This window comes from Orcinus orca, chromosome 5, assembly GCF_937001465.1.
Source record: "Orcinus orca chromosome 5, mOrcOrc1.1, whole genome shotgun sequence".
In the NCBI taxonomy this organism is placed as follows: Eukaryota; Metazoa; Chordata; class Mammalia; order Artiodactyla; family Delphinidae; genus Orcinus; species Orcinus orca.
The window spans coordinates 80,187,949-80,207,401 of NC_064563.1; the positions used below are offsets into that span (position 1 = coordinate 80,187,949).

The 19,453-nt window shown below is 51.3% G+C and overlaps 1 protein-coding gene across 3 annotated transcripts in view; it reads left to right on the forward strand.

Annotated features, from left to right (window-relative positions):
* MYLK (myosin light chain kinase) overlaps positions 1–19,453 on the forward strand; it is a 268,669-nt gene that overhangs the window by 197,427 nt on the left and 51,789 nt on the right. For 2 of the 3 annotated variants that reach the window (XM_049710437.1, XM_049710436.1), the window contains exon 19: positions 7,784–7,870. In XM_049710437.1, the coding sequence (XP_049566394.1) occupies positions 7,784–7,870 (87 nt within the window). Of the gene's footprint in view, positions 1–80; positions 191–7,783; positions 7,871–19,453 lie in introns of those variants that run through there. The other variant, XM_049710438.1, reaches the window with a different exon arrangement.

Genomic DNA, 19,453 nt, shown 5'->3' on the forward strand with positions numbered 1-19,453 from the left:
CCCCAGTCCTGACCCCCACATGCCAGGCAGGAAAGGGTGAGACAGGGCAGGAGGAGAAAAGACACACCCACAGGAAAATGACTACAGAGTATTTTACAAGCCGCAGAGAACAAGTGTCAGTGCCAGCAGGACAGACCCGTGAGGAAAAGGGAGCAGAGCGAGGTCCAAGTGGGGACACTTCCTCCAGGAGGTGAGTAGGGGCTGAGGCTTCGGGTAACGGGGACAGGCCTGCCTCTGCAGTTAGAGAAGAATACTCGTAATACAGCAGAGGGAGAGGAAGAGACGCGTGGGGACTGAGAGGCTTACCAGGTCTGCGTGGTGTTTCTTGTGAGGAAGGGGCGAATCCAAGCTGTAAGGAATGGGGATTTGTCCTAAAGAAATGCAGGTGGTGTGTTTGTGACTTTCCTTTTCTCCTCTGTGTAGGGTTAGAATAAGAGGCTTGGAAGTAGATGGTTTAGGCCACCACCCTCACTTGGGACGGGACACCCAGGCTGTTCAGAGAGGGAAAGCTTCCCTCGTGAGGTTCCCTGCTCTATTGAGGGCCAAGCCAGGGCCAGAGTCCCATCTTGGGACTTGCAATCCAGTGCCCTTTCTTGGTATTTCGTTACTTGCCTGGAACTGTCTAAAAAGGTAGTTTGGGGGAAACAATTTCTTGCCCTTGAAATGCCTGGTTTGTAACTATCAGTGACACGTTAAAAGCTAGTGTCCAAATAAGGCATCTTGAAGACCAGTTTTGTTGTTTCTCTGACTTTGAATATAATCACTTGGCTTCTAAACCCCTAACCTGTTTCACCCCCGTTCCACAAGATGTGGAATCCTTGTCTCCATTCTGGATTTTGTAATATGATTTCCTGATCATAAAAGCTGAGATCCGTGATACCTAATGAGTGGGAGAAAAGAAAAGAGAGTCTTAAAAACCAAAGTCTTTTTTAAAAAAACATATAATGGTAACACAAATTAAATTGTCAGTAGCCAACAGTAAACCTGAAACTGTAGAATATTGTGGGTGTCTCCCTGGAGTTCTGTGAATGTGTTTGTCACAGGGGCTCTGGAGTCTAAGGGAGCAGATTCCATGGGTCAAAGTGTATGGTCAGTTCAGAAGGGGGCTTGAAACACATGTTTTGAGGCTAGGGGCCGCGGCTTCTGATTACTCCTGTCACCCACCCAGGTCAGAGTTCTGCTTCTTTCTAGACAGGTACTGCAATTGAAAAAACAGTGTTTCTGGGAACTTGACCCCAGAAACCTATTTCTAGCAGCGCCGCACTTGGGACCCATGCTGGTTCCAGAAGGAAGCCCTGCCTGTTAATGAGGTTATCTGCTTTGGGAATCCCTAGCCTCTTTGGGTCCTACTTACATGGCTAGCTGAAGGCAGGACTGCAATTCATTCTCCTTATCTGCAAAGTGTCAGCACCTTTTCCAGAAAGAGCAAATGGCTCATTTTTTAAAATTTTTAAAAATTTCCTTTTTCCCTAGAGAATACATTTGGGGATTCTTTTATTTTAAGGTTTGGGAATTCATTCTGCAACTTACAGGGCTTTCTTTGCCCCTAAGTTAGTCTCCTTCTAATCTTGGCCATCATAATGTCCCCGATCCTCTCAGCTCTCCCCTCACCCTTAGGCGAGAGTACCTGGCTTAGAGGTCCCAATGGGCCCACGCACCCTTTGATATTATAGGCAAACTTTTATGTGTTTGTGGGTTAGAGCATTTTTCTGAAGAAAGGGTCCACAGGTTTTAAACAAATTCTTAAAAGAAGTCATGAATTAAAAGACAGTGAAGAACCGCTTGCCCTAAGAAGTAACCTTGCCTGAACTTTGAAGCCTAGCTGTTGGGCAGGGTCTTCCATTGCTCTCCATCTGCAGCTGCCCTGCTAAACCTCTGGATAAGACCAGTCTTGCTTCCCTCCTAAGGGGCTGCAAGGTCCTTCTCGTCTCGGGGTGGGGACCACAGCTAATGCTGATGTCAGGCTGGCCCTGCCCCCAGCAGTCACTCACTATCACTCACGTAGCCTGTGCTGGACACCATTTAGACTATATATCTGTGGCTAATAGAATGATATATTTCAAGACCTCATGAAAATGACTTTGGCTCACTGGCTGTTCCGTCTTAGCCACACTACTACTTCCCTCTTATAGGAAAGACAGAGGGAGGTAGCCTTCATAATGCAGCACATCTGGCTCTTTTAATCCTGCCATTTGGGTTGTTTCCATAAGAAAAAGCGTGCTCTGTGCACTTTTTTTTTTTTTTTTTTTTTTTTTTTTTTTGCGGTACGTGGGCCTCTCACTGTTGTGGCCTCTCCCGTTGCGGAGCACAGGCTCCAGACGCGCAGGCTCAGCGGCCATGGCTCACGGGCCCAGCCGCTCCGCAGCATGTGGGATCTTCCCGAACCCGGGCACAAACCCATTGTCCCCTGCATCGGCAGGCGGACTCTCAACCACTGCGCCACCAGGGAAGCCCTGTGCACTTGATTATGGTCATACCGCCGTTCCTTCCAGGTTAGCAGCAGACATGTCAACTTGTACCACAGAAGGCAGCTGAAGCCTGGGGTGGGTAAGGACTTGTCAGAAAACTCACCCAGGAGGAGAAAAAGCTGACCTTCAAGACCTGCCATGGCCTGCCGTGGCCAGAAACTCTTGTGCATTTTTAGTTTATGCAGCAGTTGGGCAGGGTATCTTTCTCAGTGGGAAAACCCAGGCTCAGCGAGGGTCAGCAGCCTTCCCCAGTCACTCAGACAGTAAGCAGGAGATGCCGTTTCCCTGGGTGTCTCTGATCCCAAAGCCCAGGCCCTTCGAGCCACCCTGCACAGGGAGTCACATGGCTCCCTGGCATGAGTTACCCTGGCAAGACTCCAACCCAGGTGTGTCTGGTTCCAAAGTCTGCACCTTTCCACCACCTGCATGGCCTCCCTGTCTAGTGAGTAACATGGCAGTGTCCACTTTCCGAGAGATCCAGGTCTTCCTTACTAACAGCCCTTCTTGCTGCGAAGTCCTTCTGCACCTCTGGCCTGAATGGCCCACTCCCTCTCATTCAGACCCAGGTGAGAGGTAAGGAAGCAAAGCCCTTTGTAGGCCCAAATCCCAAGACCGGGCAGATCAGGCCGCCCTTCCCAACCACCTTGCCAAGGGCATCGGGCCTCAGCTACCAGTGAGATCAGGGGCTTTGTAACCGTGGAGGCTGGTGTGTGCATTTGGTAGGGGGTGGCGTCCCCATGGGCCTTCTCTCAACCTGTATGTCAGTGCCCGCTCTGCTCCTGGGGCTGGGGTTAAAAGCAGTGAACGAAACAAGTTCCTGTTCTCAGAGCCTTTACATTCGAGTGAGGGAGAGACAAAAATATGGATGAACAGATATGTCATACGATCTCAGGCAACAACATGTGCTGTGAAGAAAGCAAAGCAGGGTGATGGGGGAGCGTGCTGTTGTTGGAGAGGGTGAGGCCTCTCTGAGAAAGAGGCATTTGAACAGAGGCCTGAAGGCATCTGGGAAGGCGTCCCAGCAGTAGCACGGCACAGGTTAAGGAACAGGAGCAAAACCCTGAGCTGAGACTGTACGGGAGACACTCCCAGAAGGAGAGGTAAGGAGGCCAGGGTGGCCGAGCCCCAGGCCAGGGGCAGAGTGGTAGGAAGTGAGACTGAGGAGGACCAGATCTGCAAGGCCATGTAGGCTGTGACCAGGACGCTGGATTTTATTATAAGTGCGGTGGGACAGCCCTGGCCGTTGTAAAGGATCACTCAGGCAGTGACCAGACCCAGGAGGGGTAAGAGGGAGAGCAGATTCGAGGTTGCCACGATAGCCCAGGCATGAGATGATGGCAGCTTAGACTCTATGGAAGAGGTGGGAAATGACCATATTTATAATGTTTTGACAGTACAGCTGATAAGATTTGCTGATGAATTGGAAACAGAGAGAAAGGGAAGTCAAAGATGACCCTTAGTTTTCGTGAGGGAGCACAGGTCAATGGTGGTACCACCTACTAAGATCAGGATGGGTAGGGGTGGGGGACAGTCAAGACTTTCGTGTAGGTGAAGTTTCAGGTGTCCATTAGACATCCAAGTGGGCCTGTCGCGTAGGTTGACCTTTAGATGAATCTGGAGTTGAGGAGGGAGGTCGGGGTTGGAGGCAGGACATGAGGAGCCATCTTTGTGAGGCCACTGAACGCCCCGGGAGTAGATGAGGTCCCCAGGGGTGGATGTGGATGGAGGAGGGAAGGAGAGAGCCCAACACTGACAAGTAAGGCAGGACAGAGGTCTGCGAAGGAGACGGAGAAGGACTGGCCATGGTGAGACAGGAAGAAATCAAGCAGAGAGGGGTGTCCCAGAGGCCAAAGGGTGATCATTTCAATAAGAAAGGAATGATGGAGATCATTGTGTGAAAAGCCTCTGCCAAGTAAAATAAGGCAAAGCCTGAGCCTTAGCCATGGATTTGGCGACTTGGGGCGATTTGCAACTGTAAGAAGGGCGTTTAAAGCCTAATCTGAGGTGTATGCAGCTAATAACTAGCTGGGTAGGGATTTAAACCCACACCTTGGCTCCTAGCCGCTGTGGTCCACTGCCTCCATGGCCAGGGAGCCCTGGTGACTGTGGCTGAGCCGACCCCCACTCCTTTTGCTGGCCTCAGTCTGCTCCCGCTCCCATTTGTTCTTCATATGGTCTCAGGCAGCTAAAATGTATTAGGTTGAACTAAATAAAATTGCTCTTTTAGTAGGTCAAAAACACTTGAATATTGGCGAATGGTGTGGTTCAACCTGAAACAGGGGTGTAAAGCACTTAGCATGGTGCCAGGTACGGCCTGAGTACCCAACAAATGCCACCTCTTACTCCGCATCTCATTCGCTCCTCTGTTGGGGTGTTGTTATTCCCTGTTTCCTGGTGAAGAAGGTCAGGAACTTGCCCAAGGACTCACAGTCACCGGCCTGCAGAGCCAGGAAGGCGCTCATCCTGACCAGAGCTCTCTCCCTCCTGATTTTGCCAGCATGCTGCTCGCTCCTGGGCAGAGCAAGAGAGAGAGAGAGAGAGAGAGAGAGAGAGGCCAGCCCCTCTGCCCTGCCCCTCCTGGGGCTCCTGGAAGCTCAGACCGCCCCCCAGAAGCCTCCCAAGACCTCACTCCCCCTACCTAGGGTTGCAGCTCTGGGAATGACCTCTCTCGGGGGAGACAGAAGAAGAAATGCTGCGTTGGAAGGCTGAGCCCAGAGCTAGCCCAGGAGTGGAAGGGGTGAGGCATTGTCCATATAAGGACACGTTTTCCTCTCTATGTTGAGGCCACCCGCCCCCCTCACAACACCACCTTCCTCCCCACTGCTTCTTTGGGGGCACCAGCAGACCAGCAAAGAACTCCAGCCCTGGGGCCCAGATCTAGAAATGGAGTTCAGTTTCATCACAAACTGATTAAAATAGACAGAAAATACATGCTGCTCTTACACTTTTATTACTATTATTTTTATCCCCTGGGCAGCCATGTGAGCGCAAAGCTGGTTCTGATTAAGCACGTGGTCCTCTCAGCGCACTCCTTGCTGCGGTTCTCACGGACAGACCGATGGCTAGTGGCTCGTGGTGCAGGCACAGCCCACAGGGGGCGGGGGTGCTGCAGAGGGAAGAGGGGGCTCGTTGCACCCCTGTGGGGCTCCAAGTCTGGGGGTGTGCCTGGTCAGCCAGGGAAACGTGAGCCCCTCTCCTCACAGCCAGATGGAAAGATAAGGAACATCTACAAACAAGGCTCAAAGCACATGACAGGGTGGTGTACTCACAAGTCAGTGTAAAGCAGGCACCCAAGAGCTGAGGATGGATGAGGAGGCAGGAAACACAGCAGGGCCCCATCCGGGAGGGCTTTGTGAAGGTGGAGGATTCTAAAGCGGATTTGGAAAGGAGGCGAGGAAATGCGGCGAACAGGAGAAATGAATGAACAGGTAAATGATCACCGTCGCACGCATTCTCTCCCTAGAGCCTTGTAGTGCTGTGAGGCAGAGAAAATAAGTGTAGTCTCCCTTGTACAAATGTGGAAACAGAGACCCAGGGCAGCTGAAATTATTTGCCCACGATCCCAGGATTGCTGATGACAGAGCTGCAGCTAGAGCCCTCTTCTCTCCATCCCTACTCCAATGATGCTTGGAAGCAAAGCCCATCATGACCCCACGAGGAGAGAAGGAATCTCAGTCCCCGTCTCCTTTCTTTCAGGAGCCCAGGAAAACTGGGCCTCTCCTCCTTTGCATGCTTATGCCTCAGTTTCCCCATCAATTAAAAAAAAATCTTGGTCCTTCCTTGTCTCCCTCCTCTGATGCCCCGGAACTCACTGGGAAAAAGACGGCAAAGTGAGTACTCATGCCAAGGAAGAGAGGACTGTCTGTGCACACCCTGGCCTCGCCTCCTCTTCCTTAAAAGGGGGGAAAACAAAGACATTTCTGGGTGCACCTTTCTTTAAATTGTCATTGGTGCTGTCAGAAGTGCTGGTCTTGAAGGAAGGGAAGAAGGGAGGGCCCCAGACAGGGAACCATAGACTCACCCCATGACCTTGGTTTATGGCAGCCTGATCTACAAATGTCAAGGGAAGCGTACCCGCCCAGCCCCTGGTTCTGTGCTTCCGAGCCCACCCCGCAAAGCCCCAGAAGCCCAGTCTAGGCGAGAGCACGTGTTAGAGTCTGGGATTGCCCCACCGTGGAGGCGGGGACAGGGAGATGGCCCTTCCTCCCCAGACAGGCCACAGGAATGTGGCCAAGCGGCAGCTGGAAAGTCCCACCCCTCCTTTCTCCCTCTGCGCTTCCTCTTCAGGAGCAGGAAAAGGATGCACAGGAAGGGGCTGGGAGGGGGAGGCTCCCTCCCAGCTTAGTCCCTGAAGAGAGTTCCTTGTGGGGAAAATGCTGGAGCCCAGTGATAGCGGTGCAGCCAGCCCCTTCTTATCCCGGTCCCAGCAGCTTGCTAGAGGCCAGGCTCTTCTCGGCCCAGTGAGGGCCTTTTCCACCCAGCCCAGCGCTATGTCACCCTGCTGCCCTGACAAAGGAGGGTTTCCCCCGGCATCTTCCACACTGGGCATGAATGGGAAGAGGGGGAGCGGAGGACAGCCCCGCGGAGTGGTGCGCTCACCCGGGCAGCATTTCAGCTCTGCCCAGAGGCTGCCGCTGCAGGGTTCCAGTGGCTCTGCTTTGGGGAGGGTGCGGAAGCCCCCACAAGGGCTCCAAGGCTCAGTCCAGAGCCCGTGAGGCGTGCCAGCCGCCTGCTCAGAGGCCTTCATCTGGAGGTCTGGAGGTCTGACTGTCGGTGTCCCTCGGTACAAGAGTCAGAGACAACAGGCTACAAGCCCCCTCCAGACCATGAGCCCAGGGCAGCAGCCCATCCCCTGCGTCCCCTGTTCAAGAGACCTCTCTACACAGAGTGGGCTTTTGGAAATCCAGAATGTTTAGCCCAAGTGCGTTAAGACCCAGTGAAGGGAAAAGATAGGCACTGGTGAGCAGAGGGGCTCTGACTGTCCCCCGGCCCTGCCAGTGATGTGATTCTGGCGGCCCGTGCCTGCAGCAGAGGCGAAAGCGCTACCCAGCTCCCAGGGCAGCCTGTCCATCCATCTTCAGGGCAGCTGTGCTCTGTCCCTGATTTATAAGGCCGGGTGGCGAGGACACTCCTTCTTTGGTGCTCTTGAGAGGAAGGTGCCTGGCCTGCCCGGCAGGCGCTGAGGGCCCTCAGAGTGGAGCCGGGACGGGGAGGACCTGTTGGGGTTGAGGTGGGATGTTTATCGCGATGCCCCTTCTGCTTCTTCCCCTGGGCAGCTGCCTACTCATGTTTGTCGTTAACCTGTTTTGTTCCAGATGCCCCCACCAGTGAGAACGCCAAGGCCCCGGAGATGAAAGCCCGGAGGCCAAAGAGCTCTCTTCCTTCCGTGCTAGGAACAGAGAGTAAGTACTCGTTCAGCCCTTCCAGGCAAACCCGGGACTGAGGGCCGGCCGCTTCCCTGCCTGTGCTCCTCGGAGCCTGGACCCTGCCACCACCCTGGTGCCCTGTGAGCTCCCGGTGACCGAGCCACTGGCCTTTTCTCACCCCTCCCACCTCTCCAAGGCCTGAGTAGTGCTGCACATCCACATCCTGTGGCATCGTCACTCAGGCCTCTTCTGCTTCCCACCAAGAACCCTGGGAGACCTTCCCCTGATCTCTCCCAGTTGAGTCTTTCCTGCCACATAGACCTTCTTATACAGTGGCTCTGATCAGATCACTCCTGGTTGGAGTGCCCAGCGGTCCCCAGAGCCCACCAGTCCCGTGGAAGTGAACCCCTCACACGTTGCCATCCTGGCACACCTGCCACGTGTGAGCACACATTCTGACATCCAGCCTCAGCCTTTCTTTCCAAGCGTTGCCCCCCAGCTCCTTACTCCCGTTTCATCCTCAAGCCAAACTGAGCTCCTCTGTGTGCACCGGACATCCCTGTGTTCCTCCCTTTGTGCCTTTGCTCTGGCACCTCTCTTGTGGGACAGGCTCCCACTGAAAAGCCATCTCATCCCTGAGCTCGTCTTTGCTCCAGCTGAAAGGAACTCTTCCCTCCCGTGAGCCCCCATAGCACTCAGCATCCCCCTTCTGCCATTGGCTGTCCTCTTCCCAGGGTCACGGTGACGTGTCTGTGTCTCATCCTCCTTCCTCCTTTTTAAGTTCCGTGGGCCTCCAGCTGGGCCAGCGTAGGGGTGCACCTTTCAGGATGCCAGCGCCGTGACCTGCTCATAGAAAGGCCTTACCACCATCTCTTAGAACAAGCTTGCAGCTGTGGTCTAATAGCCAAGCAGGGAAGGGGCTTCTCCTATGACTCTGCCTGGCTCTCTCCCTCTTTTTGCATCTTGGCTTCCCCCAGAACCCGTTACAAGCTTTTAGGCACTGTGCCTAGGGTCCACGGTGCTTTTAGGCCCACAAAAATATTTCAATATCTTATAAAATGAGGGGAAAATTTAACTTTTAGGTCAAAGAAAATGTTTTAATTCATAACATTAATATATTCATCTTTATACCAGTGCAGTTGTAAAATATAATTTATGTATGTATGTATGTAAGTATATACTTTTTGTTTTTCTTTAGTGAAGGGAAGGAGCTTTCAGAGGCAAAAGTGCCTAGACTCCACAAAGGTCATAACGCAGCCCTGGCTTCCGCTACTGATTAATTATCGGTCTAATTTTGTTAGAAGCATGCTTCGAAACCTCCAGTTTTAACAAAAGATATGGGGTTGCTTGGGCATCCCCAACACACTCTGTGTTTTAAAAGAGCAAAAGACAAGACAAACTCTTAATGACCGATACTAATAAAGGGAAGTGAGCTAGATTAATTCAAAGGCTGCCTCTCTTTTTCCGTTACAAGGCAGTGTTCTGTAACTTAGTTTTGTCCTCATCTCTTCACCTATTTACCTTCCCAATGAGGAGTTTTTACCAGCCAAGCTTTTGGGGGTGGGGAGCACGCTCAGCCTTCAGTGTGACAGGGCAGCCAAAGTGGAATGATAATATCTCATGGATATTTATTTATTTTTGTCTGTGTTGGGTCTTCGTTTCTGTGTGAGGGCTTTCTCTAGTTGCGGCGAGCGGGGGCCACTCTTCATCGTGGTACGCGGCCCTCTCACTGTTGTGGCCTCTCCCATTGCGGAGCACAGGCTCCAGACGCGCAGGCTCAGTAGTTGTGGCTCACGGGCCTAGTTGCTCCGCGGCATGTGGGATCTTCCCAGACCAGGGCTCGAACCCGTGTCCCCTGCATTGGCAGGCAGATTCCCAACGACTGCGCCACCAGGGAGGCCCTCTCATGGATATTTAACCACTGGGAGCCTCCAATTATCAAAAGTGGACGTTTAATAATAAGTTGTTGACAATGCATAAACAATTCTAAGAAAAACCTGGTGAGAATGGGTTAATGATTTTATCTTCCGAAAGGATTTCTTGGGCCTGTGTTCTATTTAGTTACGGGAAAAAGTCCTCGGGAGAGACATGGGGTCTCATAAGAGCGCCAAGTGCTGGTGAACTGGGTCTGATGCGATTGTTCTCCTCTCCTGGGGGCAGAAGCAGGAGTGCCTGGAGTTCGAGCTGGGAGGTCAGCAGCCTCCTGTCCTCAGCTCTGGCACATCTATTCCGGTGAGATCCCGAGGGAAGTGAGGTGGGGTCAGAGGAGAGCCGTGAAAGAGAAAAACAAACCGGAGACAGTGAGCAGACCCGGGACCTGGGCTCTTTGCCCTGGAGAAGAGAAGGCTGTGGAAAACCCCAGCCAAGCTGTCATCGTGCAGTTCCAGGGCAGGGGCCCTCGACCCTGGCTGCATGTTAGGTTCACCTGGGGAGCATTTAAAACCGCTGCTCCCTGCTGCACCCCAGACTAATTAGATCAGAATCTCTGGCAGTGGGATCCCGGCTTCAGTGTATGTTTATGCTCCTGGGCCATTCCAAGGTGCTGTCAGCCAGGTTGGAAACTAGCTGTCCAGAGGGAAGCCTGGTGCCCTGGCACCGCTGGTCTTGAGAAGCAGAACCGGGTCTAACTCTTCTAACTCCATTAAATGTGGAACCACCGCGGGCCCCCGGCCCAGGTCCTCAGGGCATTTCCATCACCTGCCTTTAGGGAGAGAGCAAGATGCTCTGGTGGAGTCTGGGCGCCATGGTTCTTTCCCCTCCGAAGGGTGCAGAGAAGGGGGCTCAGTGGGCAGTGCTGTTCAGAGGAAGGGGCAACTGCAAGTGCTTCATCTCCGTGGCAAACAAACACATTCGTGACTGCATCCACTCCAGCTGACACTGCTTGTCTGCTGAAGGGGAATTTCACTCTGTGTAGAAAGCCTTCACGGTGGAGTTACAGACAGATGTCTTACTCCCAAAAGAATGGAGGTGTGTGTCTCTATGTATAGTAATGGCCATGTTGAATCCCTCTGCCGGCCCACGCCTCCTGGCCCCCATCATCCCAGCCTGTCACTCCCTGGGGCACTGAGAGCATTAGCAGCACTTTTCCTTCGAAACCTGCAGAGTTTCCTGGGTGCCTGTGTACCACTGTGGGGCTTCCTTCCCAGGAGGCTCCTGAGAAGGCAGCTGCCCAGAGATAGGGAATGAAGGGGGTGTCTTTTAGGCCTGCACCCCCAGTTCTTTTCTCACTTTGGGGGATAATTTATATGATTTATCAATTACATAAGTTAAATATGCATGCCTTCTTGTTTCAACATTTTAACTAGTACAGAAGTTTACCAAGTACAATGTGAAAGCCCTCTTTCATCTTACCCCTAATTTCACTCACCTCCTCAAATTAATGCACAATTACTTTTTTCTGAATATTCACATATACACATGCAAATATCTCAGTTGGATTTTTTTCTCACAGAAATGGAATTATGCAGCCTGTACACCTCTGCAACTTGCCTTTTTCTCTTAGCATTGCCGTCCCCAGTCCCAGACATCTCTGTTTCCATGAGAAAGCCCAGATTCTCACATTGCTGAGTGGTCTGGCTGTGTATGTGTGTTCATTTTCATCAAGGGCTGGGAAGTACCTAATCTAAGCAGGAAATCCATCTTTCCTCCAGTGACTGAGGGAAGGCTGAGTGGTTTCCTAGTCAAATAGATGGTGGCCAGATCCCTGTCTGCATGCCCTCCCCTCCCCAGCTCGGATGTTTGGTCCTGTGAGGGAGCTGTCAGGTGTGAAAGTAGATAATGCTTGTCTACACTGGCCTGAGAGCCCCCAGGGGCACCGCTGCTGCCTAGCTCTGGGGAGCGTGAGGGAAAAGCCAAGCTGATTTGCCCAAACCCAAGGGGCCGGATGAGAGAAAACTGACTAGAGTACAAGTTAACCTGACAGACACCAACTCACAGGTACAGAAGTGAGGAGGGGGTCATCTGGGAAGGTTTGGGGATGAGGGAAACGCTAGGCCAGGTTATGAAAGAGGAGAGGAATGTGGTTTCGTTGAGGAGGAGCTGTAACACTCCTCTTGTGAGGGGAGACTGGAGGGAGGAATGCACAGGTATTATCGTGAGGGCCTCCGATTCAGTCACCTGCCCATCACACAAAACAAGAGTTTTTTGAGCGCTCATGCAACAGGCATCATCTTAGCCACTCAATCTATGTCACTTCAGGCAAGTCTTATTCAACTGAGCTACAAATAGTTGTTCCCATTTTACAGATGAGCAAATCTGAGTCTTAGAGAACTAAACTATCTTGCCCAGAGTCTCACAGCTCACAGCTAGTTACATGTGGGCACTGTGAGGGCAACCCTGATCTCCGTTCCTCCCACGCCACCCTGTGCCTTCCATAGTCTCAGGGCCATCCCTTGTGCTGTCCACACAGTGGACACTGTCCACCAGTGGGGACAGAGGTCTGCTACCATCAGAGCTGGGGGAGAAGAGTGTGACAGCCGGCGTGCTTCCCTGGATCTTGAGACCCGTCAGGGTCTTTGCTGCATGCCTCTCAATGGGAATTTTTTTCTAACTTTATTTTGATATAATTTCAAATTTACAGAAAAGGTGCAAGAATAGTACAAGAAACTCTTGTACACCCTTTACTTAGATTCATCAATTATTTGCATTTTGTTCCATTGTTTTGTCATTCTCTGTGTATAAACTCATATATATATACACCATTCATCAAATATTCATATCTATGTATCTATATACACTGTATATATACTATATATACACTATATCTGTTCATATATATTCACCATTCATCATATAGACGTATATATACCATTTACAAATAGAGACATCATGCCCTTGATCTCTAAATATCTACTGTGTATCTCCTAAGAACATAACCACAATGCGATTATTAAAATCAGGACATTTAACGTTGAACCGATACTGTTTAACCCACGGTCCCATATTCAGTTTTTGTCGATTGACCCACTATGCTTTCCCCCATCTTGATGGGAATTCAGTCTCAGCACTCCTGGAAAACTTTATGCACTCCTCCAGCCCAGAGTGTGTCGTCTCCCACCTTTGGAGAGAGAACAAGAGAGACGTGCGTGGGCCTGGGGGAGAAGTATCCCCACTGTGACGGGGATGGGGGGCGTGGGTAGACAGCAATACCCTTCCTTGTTGGACCTCCAGATGCCCATTTACTGTGCCCGGTGGGGCAGTGCTCAGGCCCAGGGCATAGCCAAACAAGCCCCTGGGCTGGAGAGCAGGAAATGAACGTCTTGGTTCTGCCTCTAATTGAACATGTGGCCTCAGTCAAAGCCCTTCCTCCCTCTGCACCTGTCAAATGGGGACTTTCTCCGACTGACCCCCCAGGCCTTTTCCAGCTCTGACATCAAGACATTCAATAGAATGCTTTGCTTTGGAGTGATACAGCGCAGGTGGGGCTGGCCAACACCCTTTGTATTATCTGGTACATGAAGGGTGGAAGCTCCGGCAAGCATGAGCACACAGCAGCAGAGATATCCTGATGGGAAGGAGGCCATATGCATAGAGTCCAGGCTTAGTGTGTCCAGCTGGAGGGGATCTGACTGGAATTTTGTGTGAGAGAGGCATTGATGGGGTTGAAGGATAGTTTGAGAAAATACAGAGAGGCACTGCCAGTGCGATAACAGGCTCAGGGGTTCCTCCTATCAGTCCGTAAAGCTGACGGTCTTTTAGGAAAGAGATAGAGGAACATCCACAAGGTGCTTTTACAACTAGGGGACAGGAACCAGTGCCTGTCCATCTCTGAAACTGCAGTGCCTGGTGTGAAGTAGGGATATAATAGGTATTTCACTTTTCCAATGTATTTTTGAGTTCCCCTGCTTCTGGGATCTGGGGAGGATACAGCTGAACCACTTTATGTTCCATGCCTGGCCTTGACCTTGAGCTTCACCTCTCATACCGGTCACTTTGACCTCACTGACTACTATCCCAGATTACGATGCTCTTAGATATCTTGGCCTTGGACTCCTGTGTGTGTCTCTCTCTGAACCCCAAAGTCATCTTTGAAAGCATCTTTGGATATCAAAAGCAGTGTCCAGTTATCCAGAAGATTTTCTCCAGGATCAAGTCTTTCTTTTGATCAAACTGTCTCCAGGATTCAGAGGGCTGGAAGGAAATGCTGGAGGGGTTAAGACTTGGCATCGAGACTTGCTTGACAGGGAAAGGTATGGGCCCGGGAGAGAAGCGGGACTATTCCATGAATGTCTTTGAAAGCTGGCACCAACTCCTGGTTACTCCCAACCAAAATACTGGTCTCTGAGGAGTGATGGTGGTCATGCCACCCTCCACCACACCACGCATGTGGACCTGTGCTTCCACTCCCGGGCTGCCACCTCCAGATCCTTCCCAGCTCTTCCATTGTCTCCCACAAGCCAGTTTAATGGCAGGATGGGTCCTCCCAGGGAAGGGCCTGGAGAATGCCCATCAAACAACACTGACACTGCTGTCCTGGCCATGCTGGGCTGCCTCTTTCACAACTGTCCTGACGTTCTGTGCCCTGGGGGCTCAGGGCTGGGTGTTTGCGGTAACAAGAGGAGCAGTGTTCCTCTGGAATCTTCTTACGTGACAGCCTTTGCTATGAGGGGATGTGTATAGGAAATTTGCCCAGAGATGTTCATTCTGGGAGAATGACTAATATTTTTCCACAGGTTTGTAAGGAGGGGTTGGAAAGGGCCTAATGTGTGTGGGGGGAGGGAGAGGGACATTGCTGGGAGGGGGTTTTCAAGTCCCCTGGAGCCCTGAGCCTCCCCCAGTGCAGGACAGTGAGATTCAGCCTTCCATCCCCAGGTCCTCACCTCCACCGTCCTGTTCTGACAAAGCCCTGCAGGGTGGGTGCTGTCCCTCCACACGTCACCCAATCCGAGTCCCCTTCGGGAGCTCGTGGCAGAAAGTTAATGCTGATTTTGGGAATTGTGAAGGGTTTGATGTCTATTTTTAGCTAGCTACCTAAAAAAGGAAATGTCCCCGGAGAGGCGGAGATCCAGGGACCTCCCTGTACCCTAGGCTGTTCATGCCACCTCCCCAATTCCCTTTGGCTTTCCATTATCTCAGACCCTTTTGAAGCTGTAAGACCCGCCTTCAGGCTCTGTAAATATCTCCCAATTGCTGGCTCTGATCTTTCTGGAGATCACTGGAGAGAGGGACTCATGTGTCTTCAGATTGAGCAGTCTGGAAACTTCTGTGGGGTGCTGAGCTCTGCCCTCCCAGAGCAGAGGAAGGTTCATGAGGCCAGGACTAGGTGGGTGGGGGCAGGCTGGGGCAAAAGCAGAAGATGGATTACCCAGATAATTGGAGGCCAGCCTTCCCAGCCCAGCACCATGTTTCCCAGGAACCTTCTAAATTCAGTGCTTTGATTTGTGATGTTCTTATTGGGTTGCTTCACTTCTTCCAGCCTCAGTCCCCTGTGTGGGGTAGAAGGCCCAGCACCTGGCAGCTTTGATCTAACTGGTAACAGAGCAAGGGACCTTCTCCTTTTTGTGGAAAGTTGCACAAGGATTCAAGCCAATGGGCTTTATCTCTGAGCATCAGAGCCCAGGGATGGGTTGGAGTGTTCTCGGGAATTCCCATGTTAACGGAGATCCTCGGGGGTTCCATTTATTCCTTTAAGAGCTGTTTTCAAGCCTGTGCCAGGTACTGAGCTACGCACTGGGGATACAGAAAATGAACAGGATGGGCCTCGTTCCTGTCCCCAGGGAGCTTGCTGGGGTGTATGCGTGTTGGGGGCAGGTTTCTGCAATTGCAGTGCCTTGTGATGACTACTGATTGAACTGCCTTGGAGGGGAATGGAGCCCAACCTGGCAGCAGTGATGCGTGAGCTGAGACCTGTCCCAGAATGTGCAAGAGTCAGCAAAGAGTTGACAACAAAATCCTGCCATTGCAGAAACTGAAAGGCCTTCAGTGCAGAGTACAGAGCTGGCACAGGAACCGGCAACAGCCACACCCCAGGAAGGTCAGGAATCTGTGTTTTCAGCAAGTCTCCCGGGTGATCATCATGCACACTAGATTTTGAGAACCACTGACATTGAGCATACAGGGCATGGGTGAGGGTGTTCCCCAAGAGTTAGAAAGAAGGCTGGGTCTGAAAGTCGGGGACAAATCTTGAAGGCCCTTGTCTGGTGAGTTGGACTTGATCCTAAGAGACAGTTGGCAGCCACTGGAGAGGTTTCAACAGTGGAGTGACATCAGACTTGCATTTGAGAAAGACCATTTTGGCCACTGAGTGATGGATGTATTAGTGTGGGGAAAGGGGACCAGAGGTCTAGGAGGTGGTACAGTTAGGACTAGAATGGTGACAGTGGGGATGTGGAAGTGGGACCAAGGAGGTTATCTTGTTGATGGAATTGAAAGATGTCAGCTCGTGACTGGATATGGGCAGGGAGGGGGCCTTGGGAGAAATGGGGATGAGAAGCAGTATGGGGAGAAGAACCTGGATTTGGTTTTGGATGTGTTGGGTTTGCAGTATGTGCCTAGGGAAATGGTGTCAGGTAGTGGGATGTATGGGTGGGCCCAGGAGAGAGGTCTGGGCTCCAGAAAAATGAGGGCAGCAGAAAGAGGGATAAAAAAAAGGAACTCAGAGGGCTTCCCTGGTGGCGCAGCGGTTGAGAGTCTGCCTGCCGATGCAGGGGACACGGGTTCGTGCCCTGGTCCGGGAAGATCCCACATGCCGCAGAGCGGCTGGGCCCATGAGCCATGGCCGCTGAGCCTGTGCGTCCGGAGCCAGTGCTCCGCAACGGGAGAGGCCACAACAGTGAGAGGCCCGTGTACCGCCAAAAAAAAAAAGGAGAGGGAGGACACTCTGCCCTCCTTGCCTCACCCTGTGTCTGAGGTTTGCAAAGATGGTTGGATTTTATTTTCCTTCTGTGATACTCTTCTCTGGCAATGGCTAGCACAGAAAGTTTGGGGTGCTGGAGAAGGGGGTGAGGGACAAAGGGCTGACAGCAATAATAAGATAATAAGAAGGGTGCATCCAGAGGAAAAGAAACTAGTTAGTGGCCCAAGAAGTACTGAGAGCTTGGGCATCTGGACCAGCAAGAATTTTCCCTCTACTGAGGACCTGAACTGGGGAAGGAGCTTCAGGTGCAGCATGAGCGACCTCGTGTAGGTATAAAGCTGACCTGACCAACAGTGTGGAGACTAAACAGGTGAAGGAAAGTACAGAGCAGTCCTCTGGGGATGTGTTTGGGGAAGAAAGGTGAATGGGTGGTAGGGCTGGTGTTAGAGCTTGCACTTTATTGCTATACCTTCTTTACAATGTAGCTTAATTCTTTACAACAAATTTTATTTATTCTTCCCACAGTCTTTGAATGAGGAAACTAAAGCTCCAAGAGATTAAATAACAGGCTATAAGTCACACAGCTTAGGAAGTAACAGGGCAGTATTCAAACCCAAGTCCAGTGCCAGAGCCTACACCCACTGCATTTCTGCAAAGGGACAGAGAAAGGTTTCAAGGACCTGGTTTGAGGACGGGGCAGAATGTCAGCTGGAGTCAAGAGGAAACAGGAGGAAAGCAGCCATACACTGGGCAGCAAGAGGGTTAAGTCCTGTTTCTCACTTGGCCACATGTCGTTTTATAAACCCAGCAAGTCATCTGACTTTTATTCAAATCCATCTCCTTTTTCATGAAATGGAAACAACGTGAAGTGCCCTGCTTGTGTTTGGTTGGGGTAAGAACCCAGTGAGAAAAAGGATGATGACATCATGGGTTAGAAACTCAACTTGCTGAGTCTAGCTCTCTACGAGAAACCAGGTTTAGAATCCAGTGACTCTGCTTCCTAATCCATTAAATATGTTCTCCTAAGCCCAGAACGCAGTTAATGGATTTCAGCAGATGGTCCTATAAAATATGTATAGAAGAGGATACAGAACATTGTTAATGTTTCAAATAGTTGTTACTGATAGGAACCAAACCAGTTTCAAATGCTAACCAATTCAAACAGGAGGCGCTCGAAATTTGTAGAACTACCATAAAACTTTGGCCTTCACTCTTATTTAACTGTAACATAGCAATATTGCTATTAGTTCAGGCTCTACTTCTGGCCAGGTAGGTTTACCCAGAGCCCCCAAGAATAGTATAGGGGGGCACTTTGGAGTCATCTGCTTTCACTTTGTGCCCTTCCTTGCCTTCTGATTAACTCCTAGCCCACCACTCCAGGGGCTGGCAGTCTCCTTCCCTGCCCCCAGAGCTCGTCCGCAGCTACAGCGTGCTAGGGCTGCCATAACAAAGTACCGCAGACTGGAGGACCTAAACATCAGAAATGTATTGTCTCACGGTTCTGGAAGCTGGAAGTCCGAGATCAGGTGTCAGCAGGTTTGGTTTCTCCTGAGGCCTCTCTCCTTGGCCTGCAGGTGGCGGGCTTCTTGCCTCACACGGCCCTTTTTCTGCGTGTGCATCCCTGGTGTCTCTCCACGTGCCCAAATTTCCTGTTCTTACAAGGACACCAGCCGGTTTGGATGAGGGTCCACCCTAACAGCCTCCTTTTAATTTGATCACCTCTTTAAAGTTCCTGTCTCCAAATATAGTCATAGTCTGAGGTGTTGGGGGCTAGGGCTTCAACATATGAACTGCGGGGGACACCACTCAGCCCATAACAACAGCCCTCCACACAGTTCCTCTGAAGAGATGGCTTTCCCGCTCCCAGGAGGTCAGATCCCAGCTCTGGTAGGAGCCCCTCTTTCCTTCCCTGAGGGCTGCTCTCTTCCAGTTGTGCCGTCTCCCTTCCAGCTGCCCTGGATGCAGGGGAGCAGGGGCTTTGTGGCTCGGCCAATTCTGAGGGTTCCGTATCCCATCCAGTATGCACTCCCGAGGGATCTGGCTTTCCCCGGCTCTTCCCTGCCAGCGTCTCTGCGCTCTTCCTCTCCACCTAGTCCTAGCCTTCTGCTTTCACACCTGTTCTCTTCTCTCTCACCTGGGAAGAAACGTTAGCTTGACATTTCCTCTTCTTCACCTGCTTCTCTTTGTCCCTTTCACCTCCAGAATTCTTGATGGATTAGTTGACTCCCTAGCTGTGTCCTTGAGAATCTACTCTAGAGCAACTTCTGACCCCACCATCCCACAGAACCTGCCCTCTCAAATACCACCCATCACCTGATGCTGGTCGTATCCTCCCAGTACCCATCCTCCTCCACCCTGGGTTTCAGGAACAGTCTTTCCACAGACCCTCTCCTTCAGCCCAGCTCCTCCCTGAGAGTATCAGCTCAGATCAGACCCTGGCCCTTTCTCATCTTTCACTGTACTCTTTTCCCCAAAGAACTGACCCATCCTCACAGTTTCCATTAATGATTGCATGTTGGATCTTAAAATCTTTCTCGTTCAGCTTCCACCAACTATCTCTAGAATTCTGATCCTGGGCTTCTAGCCAATACACAGATTAAACTCTTTCATCGACCACATTCTCTTGAGCCAAGCCAAACTCCTCATCTTTCACTCCTAGATTCCACGTTCCATCGATAAAATTTTTCCCATTTATTCAAGGAAGATGTCCCTGAGAAATCTTTGTTCCTCCCTCTTGTTTAGCCCCAGAATTCTTTTAACTTTTCTTCCATCTCTTATTTGTATTTTCTTTTCTGCTGCCTTTGCCAAGGCTGGACCTTGATGTG